Raw genomic sequence first — 26828 nt, 5'->3', positions numbered from 1 at the left:
ACCTGACTACTGGAAATTGGTCAAATTTAACTTGCAAGATTTGATTACAAACAGACAGACAGAGAGACAAATAGACAACGGGACAGGTGAAACTAAATAAAAGCTTGTAAAAAGGGGAGGCTTTTGTCCAGCAGTGGGGCACAGTTGTAAGCTAAATATAATAATAATAATATCAGGGTTGATCGCGTGATTTAAATAGGTACTTACACGTGAGACAAATTTCGTTGAAATGGACACTGTTGGGCACTATCATCAGAGTGCCAATGCCTTCTGGTGCAGCCTGTTCCCTAGTCAAGTAGCAGGTAGATTCCTCATATTCTGGCTCCGGACTGAAGGCAGCTATACGCGCTCCAGGTTGAAAATCTATGGAATTGCAGGTCCTGACCAAGCTGTTCCCGGATCGGTCACGTAGGCACAAGTCTTGGCATTTTTCAAGAACACGAAAAGGTGGCGCCGTTTCACGTACCTGTGTAAATTAAAAACATTTTATCAATATTGTTATCCTTCATGGCTTCATTCAACATTTGAGAAGAGTGTTACTGAGGTAACAAAAGTAACAAAAACATTTATCTATTTCGTCATACTTACGACGTCATCGTCGAATCCGTGAAGTTGTTGATTTGGAAGTCTCTCGTACATCACTCTCCCCATTCCTTGGTTACACGTCGTTTGGGCTGAAATATAATATATTTAATGATAATTATCGTATTTAGGTAAAGAAGATTAACATACTGCTGTGAGATTAATCGCGTTACTATGCCCGAGTACATCGTTCATCTGATGTGATACGTTAATTATCAAAGTAAATATTATGCGATATAGTGTGAGCTGCCCATGAGCTGCCAATCACCTATACGATAAATGAGGATGTTTACAAAAAAAATGTTGCAAAATATTGATTGACAGTGCCACACCCCAATATGTCTACCTACGTCACAGAAAATGACCTGTCATGAAAAATAAATATCAGGTATTTATTGTACAGAAAACTTAATTGGTTGGCTAGAAAAGCTAATCACGGTCCATCCTATAACAAACAAATTAGTGAATCACTAAGTAAAAAGTGTTATTCCAGGATATTATTTCCAGCATACCAGCTTATACCTGCGCCCATTGCAGAGCTCCCCTATCGCGGGGAATTCCGCAAAACCTGTCCCTATTAGGTACAAGTCTTCATCATAAAGTGAGTATCTATGTAAAATTCTAGGTCTAGTAATAAAGTCCCAGTCCCAGTGTGCCAAAGAATCCGATGAAAACCTTTACATCATTTTACATTACATCGTGGTCGTTAAAAACGTTGCATTAAAAACAACCATGCCGAATTTCATGTCTCTATGGTCTATGCCCAGTGGTAGTTATTTTAAGATTTTATCCCTATCCCGTGAGAATATCATGATTTTTAAAGTAGCCTATGCGTGGTTCCAGATATCCAGCTATCAAGACACCAAATTTCACCCAAATTCGTCCAGCGGTTTTAGCGTGAAGGAGTAACAAACATACACACACATACTCATAAACTTTCGCATTTAGCAGGATTAGGATTACGATTTACCATTAGCCATGGTGAGCATGGTGAGCGCGGTGAAGGCGTGCATGACGCTCGCCCCTCGCGGCTTCATCTTCCTGCAGTGCTGGCTCGCGTCACCGACCACACATGTGGCCACCTGCAACCAGAACGTCCATATCACGTTTAGGCCGACAAATGGAACAGGACAAGCGAGCCTGGCACAAGCAATGTAATGACTTGGCAACCCTAAAAATCAATAGGGCAAGCAGCAATGTAAATCAAAATTGAATTGCGACAAATGCAAAGTTGAAAATTCACATTCGCATGAATATGCGAACCAACAAGACATTGTAAGACAGCATTTTCAAACCGTCTATGTCGGCGTTGAAGAACAACGAACCTCGAACCTACACGTTTGACTGGGTTGTATTTGTATGCGCGCATTTGCGAGTGCCCCCTATTTATTTGCGAGAGTTTTTTTTGTCTGTAAAATGTGTTGCCAATCCATTTTTAGGGTTCCGGAGCCAAAATGGCAAAAACGGAACCCTTATAGTTTCGCCATGTCTGTCTGTCTGCCTGTCTGTCCGTCCATCCGTGGCTTTTCTCAGGGACTATCAAGGCTAGAAAGCTGTAATTTTGCACGGATATATATGTACCTAAGCTATGCCGACAAATCGGTACATTCAAAATTTCATAATTTTTTTTTTATCTATTATTAGTAGTTTAAGAGTAAATAGCAGCCTAAGGTATAAAAATATACCAAAACTTGGAAGATTCCGTATAAAATACGAAATCCTTATAAAAATATTACTTAATTTTTTCGTAATGGCTACGGAACCCTATTTTGGGCGTGTCCGACACGCTCTTGGCCGGTTTTTAATATGCCGCTTTTCTTTTGCCCAGGACTCGTTTGTCAACCTATAGCCTCAGATGGCTTTTACAGCATTTCGGAGCACCGGACAAAGGACAAGGAGTTGTAGAGGCCACTCAGCAAAAGGGAGGCATTGAAACTAAGTAGGCTAAAATGAGCACGTAGGGCATTCAAATTGCCTTTTTTTACATAAATACACAATAATAGACAAAATCGAAAAAAAATATATTTATCTATCCGATGTGAGATGAGATCGCTTCAGGGATGTACCATCAGCAAAATAAGTGGTCTATCAATTTTTATTCAAGTTCCTATAAAATGAATATGTCGCTAAAGTCGAACTTTCAAGTTGACAGACAGGTCTATTCATTATTGTTGACAGACAGGTCTATTCGTGCAATTTAAGTGCATACTACACTTTTGCCTACGTGCGAATATTGTGCATTTTTTTTCATATTTAGTGAGTAATTTAAGTATATTTAAATCGGTGGTTAAGCAGGTAATCTCAACATTCATGAAAATGTAATTGGGTCAATCAACTTTTTTACCGACACTAATCTGTCCGCAACATTTTTCAAACAATTGCAGATTTTTGTAAGTAAACATGTTTTTTCTGTAATTTAATAGATGATGTACATGAATACATGCCACCCTACACCGTGAAAACCTTGTTGGAAGTAGGATTTTTTGGTAACGCAGGAGACGCCCAAAGTGTCGGTAAAATAGTTGGTTGGCCCAATTACCTACTGTTAATAAATTCTAAAAAATTTAAGTACTTACATTTTCTGATACTTAGCAGAAAATTGCTTAATTTCTGGTAATTAGCAGAAATTTACTTAAATCAGAGATTTACCACTTGGTTTGAAATTGGTTATAGTAGGTAACTTGGTGACACTCTCACTTAGTAGAATTTACGAGTAATGACATTTGTACACAAGAATATTGAAACCATTCCTACTCGTAGGTATGACATGTTATTTAGTAACATCGGCAGCCATTTTGTGTGCATAGCATAAAGTAAGTAAAACACTGTCAATGAGGGCAATTACGGTCAAAATAGATGAGTCACGAGCTCGAGGCTAATCATAGTTTTATGATAATGTGGCTTGTGCAAAATGATCACCGGTCCGCTGCATCAATTGATGCAAGATTGGGCTATCAGGAACAAGGTTGCGATTTAATTATACGTAAAATGTAGTACCTAAGTTACATGAGGACCTGGGTGCTCATAAGGATCGGATCGGGTTTAAGTCTGGCATTTTCCAGAATTCAAATTTAATTTTCTTTGTATTCAAATTTTCCTGTCTTGATCTCGAGCACTAACATCTGCCCACAAATCTGTTTCTGTCCTTTCTATTCCCTCAATTTTTAATCACCTTCAGATGTCAGAATCACAATATTTCGCCACTCTTCTCTGTTGCTGTATATTTTAGAGCAGTGTTTTTCAAACTTTATCAGAACGCGACCCCCCCCCCCCCCTCTTTCTGGGTCAGCGACCCACAGATTGAAGAACACTGTTTAGAGTAACTTTCCTACGTACCTAGGTTTTAGTATTTAGGGGGCAATCCCCTTATCAAACGTAAAGGCAAGTAAGTCCCAGGTATACATAGTCGTTAACAACTTCGAGCGCAGAGCCTCCGACTATTACGGGAGCTGGCAAAACATGGACATTAGATATGACTTTCGTCTTGTACGGACTTTGACGTACTTATAGCGAAACTGAAAGTCTCATCAAGCACCAAAAATAAAATAGGTAAATCAAATTATTCTGCTGTAGTAGGTTAACAAATGCACACGTTCCCGCGCGCGCGCACACACACACTGACACTATTGTTTTGACATTTTAATTAAGTATTCTAATGTACTAACTGAAATTATTAATTTTGACTTATTTAATTTTAATACTTTACTGAAATCAATAATTTTATTGTTGAATGAATTTTATTTTTTCTAACTGATGTAATTAATTACTTTTAACTTATTATAATTTTAATCTGTAATTTTAAATTATGATATCGTTCTTTTTAACTTATTGGGTTGTAAATGTTAATAATAATGGACATTCTAATTTTATTTTTTTATTTTGTTTTAATTATTATTTCTGAAATTGTAATGGCTGCTATAGTTGTAGGTTTAACATAATTTATTTCATTGTATAAATTTCGACGTAGCGGTAACATTATAATCATAATTGAATAATTGTTAATCTGTAATCACACTCGCAGACTACCAAGATACAGACGCAGCCTAGTTTGGAGTCTGACGGAAAATTAAGATTGGTTTTTTGGAATCTTTTTGTATTATTTATTTCAATTCCAAATTTTTTGTTACTTTTACGGTCATCTCGTAAAACCCATATCGATTATACAAACTTAAATATAGATGCAGTGAGTGGTGGTGTAGTGGTATAGCACGTGGCACAGAATGCCGAGGACCTGGGTTCGATTCCCAGCGCTGGTCTTATTTTTCTGGTTTTTCTATGCATCTATATTTCAGTTTGTATTTTCGATGACGGAAAATTGAAATATTATGTATAAGTATTTTATTCCAAATAAATAAATTAATAAAATAATTGTCCATTTTCATTTTCAGGCCAACTCGGTCGCTCGGTGCTGAGGTCAGCGAGCATAGCACTGAGGTCCTCTATGGTCTCAGCCATGACTACAATATCGTCAGCAAATCGAAGGTGAGTGAAGTACTCGCCATTAATGTTAATGCCTCGTCCTTTCCAGTCCAGAACCTTAAAAGCATCCTCCACTACTACTACCACTTCATCAATAAAATTTGTAGTAAAATTTTCAAAGTATGTTTGAAATGCATGTAAGTAGGTATAAGTAGTCATAACATAATCTCATAATGTACCAACATAAGATAACTATTCGTCCGGTGATTATGTAAGAAAGTTGTAAAATTCACGCTACTTACACTTGCCTACTTCGTCACTTTAGGAGACTTAACTGGCGCTAAATGAAGATGTGAAAATGAAGGATAAAAATGCAAAAAAATATTTGGTTTTCCTTACCTAACTCATCTAGCCTGTTCTCATGACATCTTATGGTCAATTTTAGCTGGTCATTTCGTGAAATTGACGGAGGTCGTACGTTTTATTGTCTAACGTGCAGAAGTTTACCGTCTCTTTCTACCCTCATCCCACACTGTGTGACAGAAAGAAATGAAAACGATTGTGATTGTGGTCTAATAAGGCATGCCACGACATAGCCAACTATTAGGGCCTTATCACACTAGCGATTTGCGGGCGAGTTGAAAGCGAAGCGAGCGCGCAGCTAGTTCGCTGGGAGAGCGCAACGATGTCGCTGCGAGCGCGCAGTTAGCTGCGTATAGCACCAAAAACGTCATATTGTAGACTCTCATACAATAATAATAGGGCGTCTTCGGCGCTATACGCGGCTATCTCGCTGCGCGCTCACAGCGACATCGTTGCGCGCTCGCGGCGATATCGTTGCGCGATCCCTGAGAACTCGCTGCGCGCTAGCCACGCTTTCAGCTCGCCCGCAAATCGCTAGTGTTATAAGGTCCTTATCGAAATGCCTTGAAATAGCGATATGCGCAAATAGTAAAACGATAAACGTGCATGTCCACTTTCGCATAGCATGGACATACCACATAGGCAATGCTTATCTTGCCACAAGGAAGTTTTTGTTTTGAGAGATAAATAACATTGAACGCCTCTGTTTATCTTTATCAACATGATCAATTAGTTGTACCTACTTTTGTAGTAGTAACTACAGAACATCAACTTCCTAATAAGAGTATTTACAGCGTATCAAAACAATCTTTCTTCCTTTTTATTACTGACCAATATCATTATCATAATTATCCACTTAGACATAATACCTACCTATACATAACATTGACATTATTTTTATTTTATTTTTAGGTTTAACTTTATATTTTGCATGCTATTATAGTTAGCTAAGTGTGTTAACATTTTTATTGCTTTAAATTTAAGACCATTATAACCAGTGGCGCAGCTACCGGAGGGCTAGACGGGGCAGTGCCCCGGGGCCCCCAAGCTGAGGAGGCCCCTCGGACTCTTGACTTACAAACTATAAATGACAAATCTGGAGTACGTCGAATTCGGAACACGGCGAACACGGAACAAACGATTTTAAACAGTTTAGTTGGGGCCCTAGTTTATTTTTTACCCCAGGGCCTTTAGTTACCTAGCTACGCCACTGATTATAACCAACACTTATTGCAAATAAATGAATTATAAATAAACTTTTTTAAGAGGCCATACTCGGAATTTATCGATTTCGCCATTATATTTACCTATGTTTTTTACAGACGTGAAACACTTAAAACAAAAACTGTATTTATTTAAGTTAGGCATAGACAGATCATTTCAATTATGACCTAAGTAATGAATGCGCTACTTTTTAAGCGACTTCATTACAAATAATATTAAGCTTCTTTTACTAAATAATAGGTATTTGTGTGGACTAAAAACACTTTAGTTACGGACTTTATAAAAACGTTACAAACTAAGAATTTTACACTGTTTTACTGTGCATAATTATCTACTGTTTGTCTCTAATGATTACGAGTATATTGAACATTTAAAATTTTGTGAAATTAATTACTTATTGCTTAACAATAAAGTCGATTGTTTTTTTTTACAATGACCAATTAACCTTCGATCGATGTTTAACAAAAATGTGACGTCCTTTATGAATTGTATTTTTTTTTTTCTATTAATTTTAGTTATTTTTATTATTCCATACGTTTTTTCTCATATACTTTTTTACTTTCCTTGTAGTCGAAATGAAAACAGTGTTCAACTCGGGAAAAACACCAATATCACACTCGAAATATTGGCACCCTCTCGCTATGCTCGGGTGCCAAGTTATCTCGTGTGCTATTAGTTCTTTTCCTCATGTTTTCAATTTATGATTCTGTGTACTAAAAAACTACTGATATTAATGATGGGCAAACATTTCTTCTGATCATTACTATCTATTATGTGTTTTTTTTATATATATTATGTACCTACTCAGCACAATCTAATACGTAGAGGTGTGGCACGATGTACCATTTGATCAAGTGTACCTATAGACATTGCGTGTGCGTGCCACTGAGCACAAAGCAGCTATTTAATTTATAAAATATAAATTGTGCATGAACACTGGTCTACATGTTACAATAACTGTACAGCTATTGATCGCACCCGGCATTATTTGTAATGGATCCCACAGCCATCGATACCGTTACATTGCGCAGACGCGTGAAATTAGGGCTGGAAAATTGCGAACTTTTGTTATTGTACAGTTTTTAAATTTTTCGCAGAAAGAGACGAGCATTATAGGGCATTTATAATTGCGGAATAAATTGATATACATGTACTCGTACAGTCGAACAAATTAAAACATGACCCAGGGTGGAACCTTTTAATAATTGATTTCACTATGATTTCTTTGACAAAAGTATGAGATGTCAACATGACATTAGTAGCACAATGGTTCCACCCTGCTGGGTAATGATTCATTTTGTTCGACTGTACAGTCATCAGCATTCATATCTGCCACAGCAGAACGCGCAAAAATATCTGCCTCGTCATACCGGCCCTAGAAATAAAGTCATATCAGAAGGCTTTGTTGTGTCCCATAAATGGTGCTGGTGTGGTGACTGTACACTAATCGAAACAAAACCAAATGTGAAGTGGGCTGACGGGTTACTTTACATCAGTCAGCATCCATACTCTTCAACTTCTTTTACCTGATTAATAAATCCCCTCTTTAGGTACTAGGGAGGAACCGTAAGAAAATATATATTGTTATTATTTTACAATTTTGTCGGTGTAATCTACCTACATATGTCTAGAGTACCCATGGTGACTAAAAGATACCTAGATACTCTTGTTACTAGGAGGATTTTTTTGGTATCATGATTGGTTTTTTGGAGTCTTTTTGTATTTTCTATTTCAACTCCAAATTTGTTACTTTTACGGGTATCCCGTGAAAACCATAACGAAAATACAAACTGAGACGAAAAACCAGAAACAGACCAGCGTAGTAGAAAAAAGCGACCTGAGATATTATGTGCGCATAGGAGAAATTTGTGTCTAGACTCTTGTCCAGCGGTGGTGTAGGGGTTATAGCACGCAGCACGGATTGCTGAGGACCTGGGTTCGATTCCCAGCGCTGGTCTCTTTTTCTGGTTTTTCCGTGCATCCATGTCTCAGTTTGTTTTTTCGATATGGTTTTTTTGATACATAAATATATTTTTTGCTGGTGCCCAGCTTATTAAATTTGATTGTTTAAAACTACTACATGCAGGTAATTTGTGTCTGCATCAATTGGTAACTGACATCATGCATTCTGCTTTGTTGCATCATACATGCATTATTACCACTTCCGCCACGCATGCAGAATTTACGTAATGATCGTAAAAAAAATCGTATTAAAAGTCACCTTTTTCTTATGTAACTGATAACATGGAAATAAAAAGAAGATAGTTTTCTTTGCAAGAAATTGACGAGAAAAATAGTTTCGCTATGGGTAATTTAGATCGGAGTACTTCGCAAACTATTCGCCTTGACGCTCGTGATTGGTTGAAATATGGAAAATTTGAATAACAAAGCGACTCGGAGGCCCGAAACTATGAAAATTTTGGCGCTTACCAAAATGTGCCGATGAAAAACGGATGTGAGCATCCGGCGCATTGTGTACGAGCGATGTCCTCGCTGCGGCATTTCCATTTCCACTTAATGACGTCCATCCAAATTTTCTACAGTTATCTGAATCGTTAAATCGCTGTCTGGCCGATATTTTGCATCTCACGCATTGACTATTGGGTTTAGTTATTAAATCTTTGTGGTTGAATTTGTTTTTAATCTTCGACGCAAAAAGAGAGGCGTGTTATAAGTTTGACGCCATGCACTATGTATATATCTGTCTGTCTAGCTGTAGTATCGTAGCTCTCAAACGGAAGGACCTATTTAGATGGGTGTTTTTCTATAGAAAGTGAGTTTTTTGCGGTAGTTCTTACTTAGCTATGTTCGATAAATAATTGATTCAACTGTTTTTGAGACATTGCATTGCAATGTCGGGAGTTTTCGAACTTTTCTAAGTTGATTAGGTTATTAATAAGGAAATTAGTATCTACCAAGTGGTATTTTTTGTTGCTATATATTTTCGTTGTTATTTTAAACTGTTTACCCTTATTTTAATTTTTTAAGTAATGTATTTTTTGTTTCCCTATCTCTGTCTTACAGTATGTCGATTTGTATATACTTACCCTGGATTTTATAAACTATGCGACGAATTTTATAGCGGTTTTCATCAATAGATAAGAGTGATTCAAAGGGAAAGTTTATAGATTATGATAACTAGAGATGCGTCCTGGATCAACACCGGTGTACAGTCACCAGCACCAATATCTGACACAACAAGCGTGCATAAATATCTGATACCTACGACTCTATTTCCAGGGCCAGAAGGGCGTGTTAGATATTTTTGCTCGCTCCGCTATGGCAGATATAAATGGTGGTGACTGTACTTCTGAGGAAATAGAGATGTAATATGTAGCGCCTTTATCCTGACTTTCTTTCTTTATTTTGTTGATTAAATGTTGTAAATTAATTTCATATAGAAAAAGGCGAAAAACGAAGAAAAACGGGTATTAATTTTACACCTACTTTTCTTTAAAGTTACACCGTTGTTAAGGCGAAGCTGGTCGCTGTTAAGTCATAACGCAATCCCAAATATGACACAAGCATTAAACAGACCATGGGGGATGATGGGGGAGGCATGTCCAATATCGATCATTATCATCATATTAGCCTTAGGACGTCCACTGTCCTACGGCTGATACGATGATAATGATCGAACAGACCTAACGATAGTAGCACCAACTAGCAAAATTCCACCAGCCACAATAACTGTCATTAAAGAGAGCCATGCGGATGCGAGACTGTAACTGTCGCAACAGCTTTCATGCCAGCCGATCGGGTGTGTCGATTCGGTGTGAAAACTGTTCGGCGAACTATTGTAGAAATGTGGGCTGGGCTAGGACCGGTCGTGGGAAAGCCATCCCAGGCCATGGCCCTTGCGACATCCAGAAGGCGCACCCTTCGATTGTCAATGTGAACACTCCTGTGCTGCTGTAGTTTTGGAATGTTGCGAAAGTTGAGCGAGGATGTGTTTCAAATGAAGATAGATACTGATTATGCTTGGTTCTTTTTTAACTCGATAAGTACATAAGTATATATAATAGGTACCATACCTAACCGCACTATTATTGCAGTAGGTACCTACCTTGAAAGGTATCTTCTGACCTATTCAATATTGCCAATCAATCTGATTAAAATCAATAAGTAAGTACCTCTTACCGAGAAGTTAGGTACTTTATCTAGTTTTTTAACTGTTTGAAGTTTCAGAAATATTTAAAAATCTACCGGAAGACTGTTTCAACTTGATATCGGGACCCTTGATTTTATCAAGTATAAGTAAAGTTAAACGTTTAATGCTACAACACAAAGTAATTATAATTAAAAGTCTTAAGATTTTGACAGTAATATTTTTAGGGTTCCGTAGCCAAAATGGAAAAAACGGAACCCTTACAGTTTCGCCATGTCTGTATGTCTGTCCGTCCGCGGCTTTGCTCAGGGACTATCAATGCTAGAAAGCTGTAATTTTTCACGAATATACCTATATGTAAACTATGCCGACAAATTTTTTTTAGAGTAAAGTGGGGGTGATTTTTGATTCTCATCCAACCTGTAGTGTGGAGAATTGTTGGATAGGTATTTTAAAACCATTAGGGGGGTTGCTAAAACGATTTTTCGACTCAGTGATTTGTTTGCAAAATATTCAACTTTAAAGTGCAAATTTTCATTAAAATCGAGCGTTATTAGTAGTTTAAGAGTAAATAGAGCAGCCTAAGGTATAAAATATACCTAAACTTGGAATATTCCGTACAAAATACTAAATCCCTAGAAAAATATTACTTAATTTTTTCGTAATGGCTACGGAACCCTATTTCGGGTGTGTCCAACACGCTCTTGGCCGGTTTTTTATAGTTAATCATTATCAAGTTCAAGAGACGAGTAGTAAATATATATTACAAAGTGAATATACATAGAATGGTTACTATTAGACACAGAAATAATAGCTATCAGCCTTTTATGTCAGCGTATGTAAAACAGAAGGAACCGACCGATAGGTACAGTCACCAGCACCAATATCTGACACAACAAGCGTGCCTAAATATCTGACACGACTCTATTTCTAGGGGCGGAAGGACGTGTCAGATATTTTTGCACGCTCCACTGTGGCAAATATTAATGCTGGTGACTGTACGTTACTTCAGCCAACCCGCCTAATGCACTACAAATTATTTTGCATACATATAAAGATAAAAAATTAGGACCTATACTAAATAAGATAGGTACTACATACGTTACGAATATATTATAAAATACCTATAGGTACTATAAGATACTATGCACTTATGGAAATTATATCATTATCACTATATGAGGCAATACGATTTACTTAGGTACATCAAGTGATTATCATTCATGATTCCAGCCTATATACGTCCCACTGCTGGGCACAGGCCTCCTCTCAGAATAAGAGGGCTTGGGCCGTAGTTCCCACGCGGGCCCAGTGCGGATTGGGAACTTCACACACACCATTGAATTGCTTCGCAAGTATGTGCTGGTTTCCTCACGATGTTTTCCTTCACCGTAAAGCTCGTGGTAAATTTCAAATGTAATTCCGCACATGAATTTCGAAAAACTCAGAGGTGCGAGCCGGGGTTTGAACCCACGATCCTCTGCTTGAGAGGCCATAGGTCAAACCACTCGGCCACCACGGCTCAAGTGATTAAACTAAGCAAATAATACGTGACTCAGTGATGCTGATGGCAAGTACCTAGGTATGGCAAATTTAATGTACAATTTGTCAAAAGCAGCGACGAAAGTGCAGCTTTATGAACAATTTTCAATACTATTATATCGATGGTTGAAAGGATAAACGTAGAAATGGATCTAAACTCCATCTTCCTGAAAATTTTGAAACATAGCTCAAACGACGATGAAAATTCACTGATTTCGAAAATTCATTTTCATGTAAGTTGCCAAGATGAGACCCCCACGACTTGCACTGACAAAATGTTATTATCAGATCTCATGTAAAGCCAAGCTTTTAACTCTACACGCCCTAACTCTACAAGGCCTAACTTCACAAACTCTACATCTTAGTCAAAATTACTTACAAGTATACTTATAGCCAAAATAATGTACCTTCTTTTCAAATAAAAGTGAACTTTAAACTAGCTACCGCCGATACCTTATTTAGTCTGGAATTAGTATACCTCCTTAAATGTTTGCCAACCTTGACATTATCTTGAACCAACCATCCTTTGCACATAACAACGGCATAAAATCAGCAAATGTTTGCAAAGTTAATACCACTATCTGATACTACGTTAATTAAATTCCGAAAGTAAGTAGAAAACATTCTAAGGATGTTCAATGTTTGCGAATAATTCTCATCCTGTGTTCAAGGGATGAAATATCTACACTAATTTAGCTGTGTGACCTGAGGCGGTATTGTCTAACCTATTCCGAATGACAATCGCTTTCACCACACTTTTTTCTATCAAAAGATGAAGATAAAAGGGATTGTGAATGTGGAAATGGCCGTTTTGTCTAGAGCCTAGTTTAGACCTGTAAGAAAAATCATGCAAGTCGCATTACATTGCGGCGCTCGATTGACCACTTCAAACTCGTTGGCTTTAAGGGCTCGCAATGTATTGCAACTTGCACCATTTTTCTTGCTATATTGTATATCAATTCAATTGATGAAAAGTGTAAACAAAGACGCCATTTACCCGACCACAGACATTTAGTGATGTAAAAACCTAGAACTGTTGCAAAATAATTAATCTGTTCAGTATATCAATTAATCAATTTAAATCAAGTGAATTTTGGTGAAAAAAGTTATTAGACGTCTAAATAAAAGACGACCAATTTTAGATAAATGTGTTATTGATTCGATCCAGTGGGTGTTTATACAAGAATTTTTATGAAATCGGTTTGTTTACACTTTTTATAAACTCTATTGATATACCGTATAGTCTAAGCCCGGCTTTACGCACTAACGTTCGCCATCTCTTTCGACCCTCGTCTTATAAGACGACATGTGTGACCGTGTGACAGAAAGTAGTGATGAAAAGGATTGTGATTACAAGTGTGTTAGACAATAAGGCCTACCTACCCTGTTGAAATTTCAAAAAATCTCTTCGCTGCGCTATATCCCCAAGGAATAATGTCTGCCAAATTTCAAGTCCTTAGCTCAGTAGCGTGAACTGGACATTGTCGTTAGGCAATCCACAGTGTGTTAATGTGCAAAAACTTTGACATACAATACCCGGCTATAAAGATTACACGTCGGTCTTTGGAAAGACTCGGCTAATTTCGGCTTCGTAAATAGAGCATTGTCACACACTACTTATGTGACGTTTGTCAGTCGTTTAGATAAAAATAAGACGATAAGACGCATTTAGATGAAAATATATAATAAAGAGTTGTTGAAACCCACATAAAGAGTGTACAGCCAATTGTCTTTTTCCGTAGACCGATGTGCAATCTTTATCGCCGGGTACTTACTGTACTTGTCGTCACTGACGTCACGTAAACCAATTAATTAAGCAACCGAGGCCTCATTGTCTAATGCACTTGGACTCACAATCATTTTCACCACTTCTTTCTGTCATATGGTATAAGACGAGGGTAGAAAGAGATGATCATTCATTAGATTGCGAACGTCAGCGCATGAACATGGCGGATGTAGACAATATCTAATTTTGCTATTTCAGTTTCTTTGGCTAGTTGAAGTATAATTTTGATAGTGTTTTATGCGGCGATTAACCTTAACAGTGAACAGTGATCACAAAATTCTATATTTCTCTCGTGTCTGACATTTTTTAATGCGCAAGTTGTGTCCATGTGGTTTCTGGAATTTTACTATCAAGTTGCAAAAACTACAACCACCGTACAACGTTCCTCTCAAAGAGAGTTTACTTTGACACTGGCGAAATTGTCCTAAGTATTAATTAGGACAGAAAAGCCATATTTTAAAAGAGAAGAAGAAGAACATCAGCGCGTTAGACCATACGGCCTCCGGTGGGAATAAAGTTGTTACGGCACCACGCCACTGCTAGTATGTAACAGTAGTTTAGACTATAGTATGGTATGTATGTATGTAAACTCTTTATTGTACAAAAGAAAAGAAACAAAACACACTTGACAAACTTACAAGCGTATGTACAAGTAGATATGAGATAACCTCTTGTCATTATCTCAAGAAGCCGTTTCATTCGTACAAGCCTCTGTCATACATGTAGAAGTGATATAAAACTACAGGCACGTGTTGCACACGCGTCAGTTGCATAATGCAGTTACAGAGCATGCGCGAGAGACGCCAACCATGAGAGGGATAGACTGGTTTACGTAGTTTGTTACAGTCGAAGAAACTGCATGAATCACGTATATACTAGGGTGGAACCTTTGTTCTACTAATGTCATGTTGACATCCCATACATTTGCAAAATAAATCGTAGCGAAATTGATTACGAGATTCCATCCTGGTACGTGATTCAGTTTCCTAGTTTCCTTGACTGTACATATACCGTCTAACGAGGCAAATTTCATCTTCTGTAAAAACTAGCTATAAAATATTTTTGATTATACTTATTAACCAATAGACTAATGTTCTAAAAAATTATATGATTGATCCATCAGATTATTATAAAATATTGAACACGTATTTTTTTGTCAATTAAACAAAACATGATGAAGATATAGCGTAGCTATATAGTCAAACACACAGCAAGCTGATTCTCGTTTGATTTTCTAAGCTTTTAATGTAAAAACTTTGCTTGTTTATCAAATCCGATCAAATGACTTGCCAATTTCATTAAGTAATCACATTTTGTCACTGGGTTCACGGGGTAAAGTTGCTTACGGATGGTAAAGTTGCCACATCTGATAATGTTACTTGAATTTCTTCTCTTGAATCTCTCACTTTAATTTCTCATCACTTAATGTAGAGCTACGCTTCAACGGCACTAATTTAAAAATGTATTTATGTTAGTTTTTCTATATTAAAAACGTCAAGCTATGAATATAAAGTATAACTTGTTCAATCAAAGTAAGTACATACTAAGACGAAGACTAACTAAAAAGCGGATTTTTGACACTTACGTTTTTAGTGTCAAAGGTCAGCTTTTTCAGAAATTCTCGGATAAAATAGCCATTCAGTATACATTTTCAAGCCATTTTAAATTTGAAATGAATTTGCACTACATTTTTATTAGTTAATCTTGAGCATCAAAATACGTATTTCTTTGCGTGACACCATTGAGAGCCGTACTCAAACCATCTAGACCTTCAATAGCATAGCCAGCGACATAACAAAACAAAAAACTCCACATAATAAAATGACGTGTTCGACGTTTCACATATTTACAAAATATCCGTTTACACATCGTTGCCACTTTATAATTAAGTTGCGTAAAACGAGCTCGTAGTTTCGGCCCAGCTTTTCCGCCGCTACGAAGGAGCACTTACTTGTAAAGCTTTCCTATAGCGAGCCTCTACGGTCGTAGCACGTAGCACATACAGTCCAAGACAACACACGCAACCTGCACTAAAGTTAATGTTAAACCCCGGGAGCCGCGCGGGCACTCCACTGGACAGTCAAAAATAAATTGTGGACATTTCTACTCCATAATTCAGTTAAATCACATTTAGTGGGGGACGACAATGGGAGAGCATTGATGTGAGCGAATCACACCATCGCCACGCATCGCTAATTTTCCATGGCGGCCCCGAGCTGACCAAACGGCGATCTATGCCCGGCGGGATCATATTAAAATACCTTTGTCATTGTTGGACAACGAATTCACTGTGCTCATTAAAACTAATAGGTATTGAACTATAACTGTTAGGAAGGTATTTTATTGGGGACAGCGCCGTTATGTTTGGGAACATCGGTGAAAGGATTTTAGAGCCATAAATCTAATGTAATGAATAGCCTATCCCTTTTTACTTAACTGAGTTCAAGCAATAAGTTAATGTGAAATGTGATACCGTACAAGCAGCATTAGGCTCTAATTAGTATAAGTAAAATTATGTACATAGTTAAGTATCCGCCTGTCAGAATTTCTGGGTGGGACGTTCCAATACTTCCAATTAATTGACAGCAAGGCAGATTAGGTTACCTGAGACGGACAAAAAAGTGATCTTTAAGGGAACTAATAGTTAGCGGGTGGAAAAAGAAATATGTTTATCTAAAGATCACTTTTTACCAGCAATTGGTCATAGGCATTCTAGGACTAGCATAAACCTAAAAAGACGCGTCCAAGTTGATGTACACTCAGTGACCCCAAACCGTGCGCTTTTCCGGAAGCAGAGCACAATGGCTTCCAACATGGCGGGCGGTCGGCGCGCGCGCCGCGGCCGCAGCGCGAAACTCAACGATAACCATCATTAAATCATTACAAATGATACAATTATCATTATTTTGTTTCGCATCGACCTTGGCAGCGGTTACCTCGGTCATCTCACGCTGATCCACCCAAGATTGCAGGTCGGCATGTCGGTTCACAGAATTCGCTAAATTAATTGTAACACCGACATAATGGGGGCGGATCTCCTGTCGTGTCTGGGTACTTATCAATCATCACACTTTTTGTGTATTGGCCTAATCTAATACAATTATTTTATTGAAACAATGTTTAACCTTATTGTTGTAAAGTGCTAACACATTGCTACCTACAATACAATTACTTACTTTTTATTAAACACTACACATAGTACTTCAGCAGTAGGTACAGAAAACACAGGTATACAAGGTGTTAATTAAATACCTAAAAATCAGAAAGTAGTTTTCTCAGAATCGAGAGTAGAATCGATTACACTATATGTCTTAAATTAAGTTGTGTTTGTGTTCTTAAATCCCTTTTTTACTGTGCCCGCCCAGTCAAAAAGTTACGACTGCAACCGGCGCCAATTAATGTTTTTAGCGAGGTTGCATACCTACTATTTCGATAATTTAATACTGGCCGTTTGCTGCTAATGTGTGATTTTCTTCTAAAAACTTCAAAGCGCTACTGACAAATACAAATTATCGAGTGCAGAGTAAGTAGAGTTAGAAATGAAGTAGAATCGTAATCGCGCTGTCATCGTTCATCTACCATTACCTCGTATATTTCGTTTTCTAGATTTGATCGCCGTACAACGTTACGGTGAAACCTACTAGACACTGGCAAAATTGTCCTCCAATGGACAGAGCGGGTGGCACTTTTTACCGGCACCGAATACCGCCCCGATATGATGAAATATCTTCTTTGCAATAAATAACTTTAGGAATGAGTAGTTTTAATCTTTTTTAAGCTCGTCAATATTTCACCTCCTAGGAAGGATAAAATTAAAAACAAGAACATATGTAATAACGAAAATAAAACAATTTATTTCAGGCAATAATTAAAAACTTTATTTTGTTATGAAATGAAATACCTAGTTTAAATTTATTGGTCTTTACTTTGGACCATCATTGTCTTGAAATTTCGTACATAGGTAGGTATACAACAAGAAGAAAGTACCTATTTGTCGTAGATGAATAATTGGTCTCGCGCGCTCGCTCGAGTAGATACCGCCGGCGTACCTACTTGTCAAATGCGGCAACAAATAGTACGTCGAATTCGGCGTACTCGAGCCCGAGTCGAGTCAGCCGCGTTGCAAACTGTGCGTAAGATGCATGTACCGATGTTCTGTTAAACTTTGGTAATAAACTTAAGTAAAATGCCAGTTTGCGCAGTGAAACTGTGTAAAAATAATACTACAAGAAATAAGAAGGACGCTGGGATCACATACCATCAGTAAATATCGTGTAATTTCGAAATTACAAAATAAAATAACATTAACCCTAAACGCCATTCTGTGTTGCCGCGTAGGTACACAAGAATTAAATTACCCGTGGTTGAGATTTTAATAAATTGAATTTTATTGTTATCATCATTAAATGATGATAAATTTGAATAACGTAATTATTATATATTATAAACAACCAAGTTCTATATTATTTAATGTTTATCTTTGTGATATATACACTGAAGGTGTATAAATTGTAACCCGAAATTATTTAGTTAAGGGGTGAATATGTCTTAAAATTAAAAATGTTTTTCGTCTTCCCATTCAAAAAGCCCAATCAGCTGATTTACTTAGATATTATGGGAAACGAAAAAAAAAATTTTTTTCCTATTTCTTCCCATTTTCCTGAAATGTAAACTTTTTACCCGACTGCCCGAAGGAGGGTTATGTTTTTCAAGCGTATGTACCTATGTAAGTATGCATGTATGTATATATATTTTGTAAACATTTTTTTTTATTTTAGCGTTTATTAGCCTGTACATTATATTAGGTTTAACTATAGGTGCAACGTGTTAACTACGCAAAACTCCTTAGTTGGTGACTCAGTCCATGAATTTTTAGTAATAATTTGTAAATATTGAATGTCCTTAAATATATATCTTTTTAATTAAAAGTGAGGCCTGATCTACATCTATACCTTCATCATACCTACCTTTTTTTTAAAGAAGAAACCTACGCCTTACCTTTATACAAACATATTAATACATTCACTCTTAATTACTTCTTCATTTCTAAGTATTTCCCAAGATACATTTTGTAACCGGTAACTTAATAGACCACAGCATAATTTACTTTCCCAATAATTCGGGTAACAGTGGAGCAGCTGGCAACACAATTCGTCACGCACACTGGCATCCTTGCAAATTGTCTTACACCGTTCTTACGCACACTACAATATTGAATTGCCGCATTCACGAACCTTTTGTTTTTTTAGGTAGCGCGGTATCTAGTCGACCAATCATTCATCTAAGGTATTTGTCATAATTTCATTTATGCTACACACTGTACTTGCGCTATCATTATCATCTAACCTACATAATGTATACCAAATTTCAAGTCAATCAGACCAATAGAAGTGGATCGAAATTAACTTTCACAACAAGGTGAAGTTAAATAAAAGTCGCTAAAAATTGAATTTTGATTTTGTTTTTTTTAACCCCCGACGCAAAAAGAGGAGTGTTATAAGTTTGACCGCCATGTGTGTCTGGTGTGTGTGTCTGTCTGTGGCACCGTAGCTCTTAAACGGGTAGACCGATTTGAATGCGGTTTTTTTTATTTAAAATCAGGTTTTCTAGCGATGGTTCATAGACATGTTTCTGAGATATTGAACTTCGAAGTGACAAAGTCGAGGTTTTTTTTTGTTGGTTAGGTTATTACATATTACTAACTAGCTTTTGCCCGCGGCTTCGCTCGAGTGGAATTCGGTTATCGCGCGCTGTTCTCGCAGGAACTGTGCATTTTTTCAGGATAAAAAGTAGCCTATGTCACTCTCTGGCTCATAAACTATCTCTATGCCAAAAATCATAATATAGATCGACGGACAAACATACAAACACACACACTTTCGATAACATAATATATCATCAAGAAGTCACATTCAACTGTCATAATTGCAAACAATTAAATCTAATTGCCTACTGACGATAACAAGTGTTACAACAACGCAAGATAAAGAACGGTTATTTTGAAAACAATCAGAAACTACTCCTTACATTGATAAGTCTGTCTTACAAATGAAACATTTAGCACTTAAATAGACAGTAGTGAATGGGATAAATTTCTATGGTTAGGTTTTATGACACGCACCTTGATCTTAACCTTCGGAAGTTACAAAATTATAGTTTCTATTTATGCACGCTATAAACGCGTGTTATTGGCCGTTTACTGAGAGCGGAACCGCATTCTTACGATTCAATTGAAACCGATTTAATCAACGGTAGGTATTTGATTGTTTTGAAGCAACATAATATACTCGTAAGCTAAGCTATCGAATCCGATTTCATATTTTATGTATTTGCGCGAGTTCAAGGTACATGCAGGCCGAACCGAAACAACTGGAAGTCTACGGGGGAGGCCTTATGTATGTCGGCGGCCGATCGTAAAATCCGCCAGATCACGAAATTCCTAGGCATATCGTGAAACGCCGCCATTTCATGATATGCCTAAACGTTGGCCAGGCATATCACGATGTGCCTGAGAAATAATACGGCAGATCGATTAGAGCAACGCATTCGTCGATATTCCTAGCTCTATACCGGGCACATCGTAAAATAGTTTCTTTTTTGGCCACTGGTGGCGCTGCGTATGCAATGGCGGCCGTGACCAGCTGACCGGTCGTGTTTGTTTAGCGCGTGAAAAATGTCGGCGTCGCAACAAAATGATCCTTAAACCGAAACTAGTGAATGAATTCAAAATAGAAGTGCAAAAGAAGCTTTTGAACATCAGCTCCGTTCTTTTTATGTGAATCAAACGGATTCTGTGCACAATATGAAAAAAACCATGGACGTCTGCCCGTATTTTAGAGGTTAGTATTTTGTTGATAAATAAAGTATTCACTAGTTGTTATTTATTTATATAGAAAAAATTAGGTACGACGAGCAAAGCAAGGAGTGGTTAGTATTAATAATAATAATAATAATAAGAATCTTTATTTCAAGTAACTGTGACTAATTTTGTGATTAATTGTGATCACGACGCACGAGCCGAGCGAGCGAAGCGAGCGTGCCGCGGCAGCGGCCGGCGAAGTGCCAGAACCGATATGGCGGCGTTTCATGATATGCCTAGGAATTTCATGATCTGCCTAAACGTCACTAGGCAAATCGCTAAACGGTGAGTTTTGAACGATATGGCGGATGTCCCTTAGCCAATTCATGAAATGGCGGCATTTCACGATATGCCTAGGAATTTCGTGATCTGGCGGATTTTACGATCGGCCGCCGACATGTTATAACATAAAGGCTATGAGTAGAGCCAGCGCTGCGTGGCCCTTTATGTTAAAGAAGAAGAACTGGGGACCGTTTTTTGTGATAATATTACTCAAAAATATCATTGTATCGAAAATTAAATTTGAAATACAAGTACTTAATTTATTAATTGCAGATTTAATTAGAAATGTGGATGTAAACGTGAGCAATAATATCATAGAAACTGAAATCATGTCCCATGGTAAACTTTACAATTTTGATAGATAGGTCGTATGAGAAATAGTGACCATTTGTAAAAAAACTAAACTCAGATTTTTTTTACAATTTTGAAGAATGTTTTGGTCTTAATTCAAACTACATTTAATTTTTCTCCCAATTTATAACAGTCAAAATTCAATTCGGGCTCAATTAATGTATAACAAAAAGAAAATTGATTCTAAATATTTTTCAGCACAATGACTTCTTACAAAATTCGCTTCGCAAATTCTATCCATCTCTCAGACTTAGTAGGTATGTAGATACGTAGATACCTTTGTCGTGCGGTGATTTTCTTGTGTATGTTTGCGATTTTAGAAACAGAATTCCCCTATAAATTTAAAATATAGTTACTCCAAGGCTTAGTAAGAATTACTTTTATTTTAAGGTGTTCGTTTATTAATGTTTACCTACTATTTATTACATTTATTTATAGCACGCGGAATCAGCGTGGTGATATGATAACTTGATAACTGATAGAATAGTGTTGTAGGCATTTCGTTTGTAGTACATTGGATTACTGTTATAGATGTCAGATAAAATGTTAACGTTTTCAGATCATGTGTCACAATATTCTTGATCAATCGTGCCGGGTATGCCACCTATTACCCTCTTGTACTATTATCTATTCTGTGCCCTGCTTGTAGAAAGCAGCCAGCCTTTTTGATGTAGGTATTAATCTTTTGATAGATATCCTCAATGATTGACCAAAAGGTTTTAAGTAGGTAGGTACGTGGCATCAAACGTTTTCCGAAGCAAAAAGAGGAGGTGACAAGTTTGACGCTAATGTCTGTTCTGTCCGTCTATCTTTCATGTCTGTGGCATTGTAGCTCTCAAACGGATGGACCGATTTCGATGCAGATTGTTTTTTTCGTGAAAGCTAGTTTGATAAAAATCCATTCAGCCGATTTTAAGATAATGAACTTTGAATGGCGGTAGTTTTTAAACTTTTCTAAAAGTTGTTTCGGTTAGATTAAGTATTTATCTAATCTCCTTCATCCCACATTACATTATTTATGTATACGGTCAAGGACTTTAATTCTTGAGCCACCATGGAACCTTTTCAAAGGAAAAGTCATTACGATTTTCCTTGTCAATTAATGCGATGTCACTATGACGTTTACTGTGAAATAGTTCCATGGTGGCCAATGAATTAAACTCCTTGACCGTACCTACTACGTCTTTATTTCGACTTCAATAAAACCAAATTCAGATCGTCAACGGAAGAAAATGGGAAAAGAATAAAGTACTCATAAAATTAAGTATGTATAAAGTTGTAAAAGGAACGAAAAACTAGGTATGGAATACTCGTAACTGAAATTGAAGTACCTCTAGGTACCTACTGATATTGGTTGGTTGTTGAAAACGGAATATTTTGCAACCGATCGCGGTTAACCAATGTTGAGTAATCCATGCAATTACTACTTTCATCTGATTGCTAGTCGAGAAATCAATCATGGGCCAGCAAAAAAGAAAACATTGTCGCACGTGGCCCACTTTGTTATTAATTGTTGTTTTAAGTTGAAAATTGTACTATAAGTACTTAAAACAACCTTGTTTTTCCAAAGCAGGTGACGGAGTAGAATTGTGGATAGAGAAACTTAGAGATTCTGGTTTCGATCCGTGATCGGGACAGATATTATGTATCTTGTGTAGATACTAAATATTATAATTTTTTTTCCTAGTTTCGTAAAAAAATCTAAAATTCATGAATGGTTAAACGTACAGTTGAACTATTTGATTCCTGGCCTACCATTGAACGGTTTCACAGAGAAGAGTACCTACCTAATATGATTTAAAAAAATGTTATATGCAGATATTATATTCTCATGTTTTACAGTTGTGGATTGGTTAAGTTTCCTTTTTAGCAGACTTGTGCCAATGCTGTACTTACAATATATTTACGTATGTCTACCTAAGTAGACCAAGGTTTGTTGGCCTAGATTACCTCTGTGGAAATGACTTTAGTCGGCGGATAGTCCTTACTAATAGGTCATGCCGATCAGTACCTACCTATTAAGGGTGCTTTTCCACCAGAGATATGCTAGGTACGTTGCGTTGCTATGGATGTGCTTGATATCCACCAATCATATTCATTGGTCCACATAGCATAATAGCACTAGTGGAAACGGGTTCAATTAAGCTATGTTTTTTATATGGAAAGATGCGTGCTGTGGATGCGTGCTCTGGATACGTGCTATGGATGCGTACTATGGATGAGTGCTGTGGATGAGTGCTGTGGATGCGGGCTGTGGATGCGTGCTATGGATGCGTACTATGGATGAGTGCTGTGGATGCGGGCTGTGGATGCGTGCTATGGATGCGTGCTGTGGATGCGTGCTGTGGATGCGTGCTATGGATGCGTGCTATGGATGCGTGCTGTGGATGCGTGCTATGGATGCGTGCTGTGGATGCGTGCTGTGGATGCGTGCTATGGATGCGTGCTCTGGATGCGTGCTATGGATGCGTGCTCTGGATACGTGCTATGGATTCGTGCTCTGAATACGTGCTATGGATCCCTGCTCTGGATGCGTGCTGTGGATGCGTCCTGTGGATGCGTGCTATGGATGCGTGCTGAGGATGCGTGCTGTGGATGCGTGCTATGGATGCGTGCTGTAGATGCGTGCTATGGATGTGTGCTATGGATGCGTGCTATGGATGCGTGCGTCTGCGCGCATCTTCCTCGCACAGCTGCCTCGCGGCTGTGCATCTTCATAGTGCTTCTTCCTCGAACGACTATATACTAGTGGAAACGGTCACATAGTTTCGTAGCGTAGCTTTCACATCCTCGCAGCATTATAGCTGCATAGGGGTGACACTATTTACCGGACGTACAATACCGACATGACATTTTGTGACACGCCCATAGAAACTCTTGTCAGTTTGACACCAGTCTGTATGGGCGTGTACACGAAATATATCGGGTCGGTATTTCCATGTCGGTTTTATCCGTGCCGGTAAATAGTATAGTATAGCATAGCACATCTCTGGTGGAAAGGCACCCTAAAGGTAGTTAATAAGTAAGCTGTCTATTCTGCTATAAGCCTAATCGTATTAGATGTACTTACAGAGTATCTTAGGGTGGGTAGGTCGGAATCCCGGCCTACACATTTTGGGCCAATTTACACTTATCCCGCCCATGGTCTTCCAAAAGTTGATCATTTGCTTTTCTAACTTTTTTTGTGATAGGAAGACTTCATCTTAATTCTGGCTTAATTATACAAATTTATTTCCAATTAAGACACATTAAATACCTATTAAAATAAATTCAGGTCTGGTTATTAACTCAATGTATATAAGGCTCTAAACAAAGTGAAATTTGTGTTTTATATAATTAACTAAGTATATATGTGGTATCTTTGAAGGAGGCTTTTACCCGGATCCCCCTCCAGATAATACTTAAATATACATATTAATTTATTAAATTTAGAAATTTGTATTTGCATGATATGTTTTTAATAATTATTTCAAATTGTAATGTAATATAATTAAACTATAATAAACTAAATTAATTAAATGTGATAAGATGATTTAAAATATGGAATAATTAAGCTATATTATTATTATTATTATTATGTAGGTAGGTAAGAAAATCAAATTCAACGATAAATAAAAGATAAGCAACGAAGATAAATTAGCATTAACATCTGCACGTGAGCGGCCAGCTACTTCAACGTTTCTGGGTCACTATAAAGATATAATATAAAAATACTACTGTCTTTAGTTACTGCGATTCTACGTCCCTATTGGTAAACAAGTCTCCCAACGCTTTAAAGACCACCGTCAGATGTAACTAATGTAAGTAAACATCATTAAAAAGTACCCACCCACTTAGTTATGTTTATGGAATACTGCCGCAAACTAAACATCTCAAAGCATTTTGCAGTAATCGCTCTACTCGTATGTCATAGATAAGATCGTCAAAGATTTCTCATATTCTGCATACGTGACTGGTAGCTTATACCTATGCTGCATACGCTCCCGTATATTTTAGGTCACGGTGTACACGGCATGGGATGGTGATCGGGTGGCGCTCGGCGCAATCGGTTGCAGTGTATTGCTATGCCAGACAATTAAAAAAATCGTTAAACTTTTTGGAGTTGCCTTTTTGTAACTACTAAACTACATTTCTATATCGATACAGACAAGATAGAGTAAATTATAATTTAATTTATTAAATTTAGGGATGCGGTGAGGGATGTGGGGAGTCCCACCATGCAGGGACAAAAAAAAATTGAATGAAATTGATTGAATTTATATTGAAGTAAAATATAGGTTACCAAAATGACCTGAAATAAAAATTGCTTTTAAAAAAAAGCCGTCAAAAGCCTTGTCTCTGCCAGACTTATAAAAATTCATCAGACTCAAAGAGTATTAATATACTACTCAAAAGAATATACTCGTAAGGGCCACTTGAATTTCATCGGTAAAATGAAATCAAAAATATGTTTGCGTTTTTAATTGAATACATTTAATTGGATGAAAAGAACTTGTACTGTGTTATGTTGTACTTAATAAAACCATTTTTAGACAAGGAATGTTATAAAGAATTATATTTATTAGTATTTTCGTTTCTCCCATAAAATTCACATGGCCTTATTTTCTTTTGAGCATTATTTTATAACTTCGGAACTTCAAAGCTGATTCGATTGATTGAACCGACTGCAAGAACCTTACAACAAAATAGAAAATACCTACTCTGTAGGGGCAGCTGGCTTTTAGTAGCTTCAATGAGGGCTATCGCGTATGAATTCGCCACTAGAGGCGCTAGTGTAGCGTGAGGTCTCCGAAATGTCAAATCTCATAGTTTTTGGGTGAGCTACGCGGGTTTATTTATAATTAGAATAATTTTGTGAATATCCTGCAATATCTGAAATTAATTATGGCAAATATGCGTTCCGGGGCAATTAATATCTGTGTTTTGAGACAGTTTTGTCTTTCGGAAACCTTCGTCCTCCCTTTTTTCCGAACAAAACGGGGACTATGCAAGACTGTGGCATGTTCGATATTTTTATGGTACGGTTTTAAAGGTGTGTTAAATATGATTTTAATCTAAACTTTGTTTTCACGCCTGTAATAACAGACTTTGAAAGCCATACTTAAAAACCTCACGCAACAGTGCGCCATCTAGTGAGACAAAAAACGATAGCCCTCATTGCTCTTGGTCGGCAGCAGCTTAACTGCAGCAGCAAAGGAAAAAAAAAGTGGAGGAAAAATTCATCAAAAAATACCTCATCGAAAAATTTAATGAAACTTGTATTGATAGGATAGAAGGTCTCTATCCTATCAATACAAGGACAGTAAATAAGT

At 37.2% G+C, this 26828-nt stretch overlaps 1 protein-coding gene across 1 annotated transcript in view; it reads right to left on the bottom strand.

Moving 5' to 3' along the window:
- Positions 1–16126, bottom strand: part of nompA (no mechanoreceptor potential A) — a 76528-nt gene extending 60402 nt beyond the window's left edge. Inside the window, exons 1-4 of the mRNA XM_074097646.1 lie at positions 15976–16126; positions 1553–1664; positions 589–674; positions 208–466 (exon numbers count right to left, since the gene is read on the bottom strand). Of these exons, the coding sequence (XP_073953747.1) occupies positions 208–466; positions 589–674; positions 1553–1619 (412 nt within the window). The 5' untranslated portion in view covers positions 1620–1664; positions 15976–16126. The remainder of the gene's footprint in view (positions 1–207; positions 467–588; positions 675–1552; positions 1665–15975) is intronic.
- Between the last annotated feature and the right edge of the window lie 10702 nt (positions 16127–26828).

Source organism: Choristoneura fumiferana, chromosome 14 (assembly GCF_025370935.1).
Source record: "Choristoneura fumiferana chromosome 14, NRCan_CFum_1, whole genome shotgun sequence".
Lineage (NCBI taxonomy): Eukaryota > Metazoa > Arthropoda > Insecta > Lepidoptera > Tortricidae > Choristoneura > Choristoneura fumiferana.
Note: the sequence above shows the minus strand (reverse complement) of the source record. Positions and strands in the feature narration are given on the sequence as shown.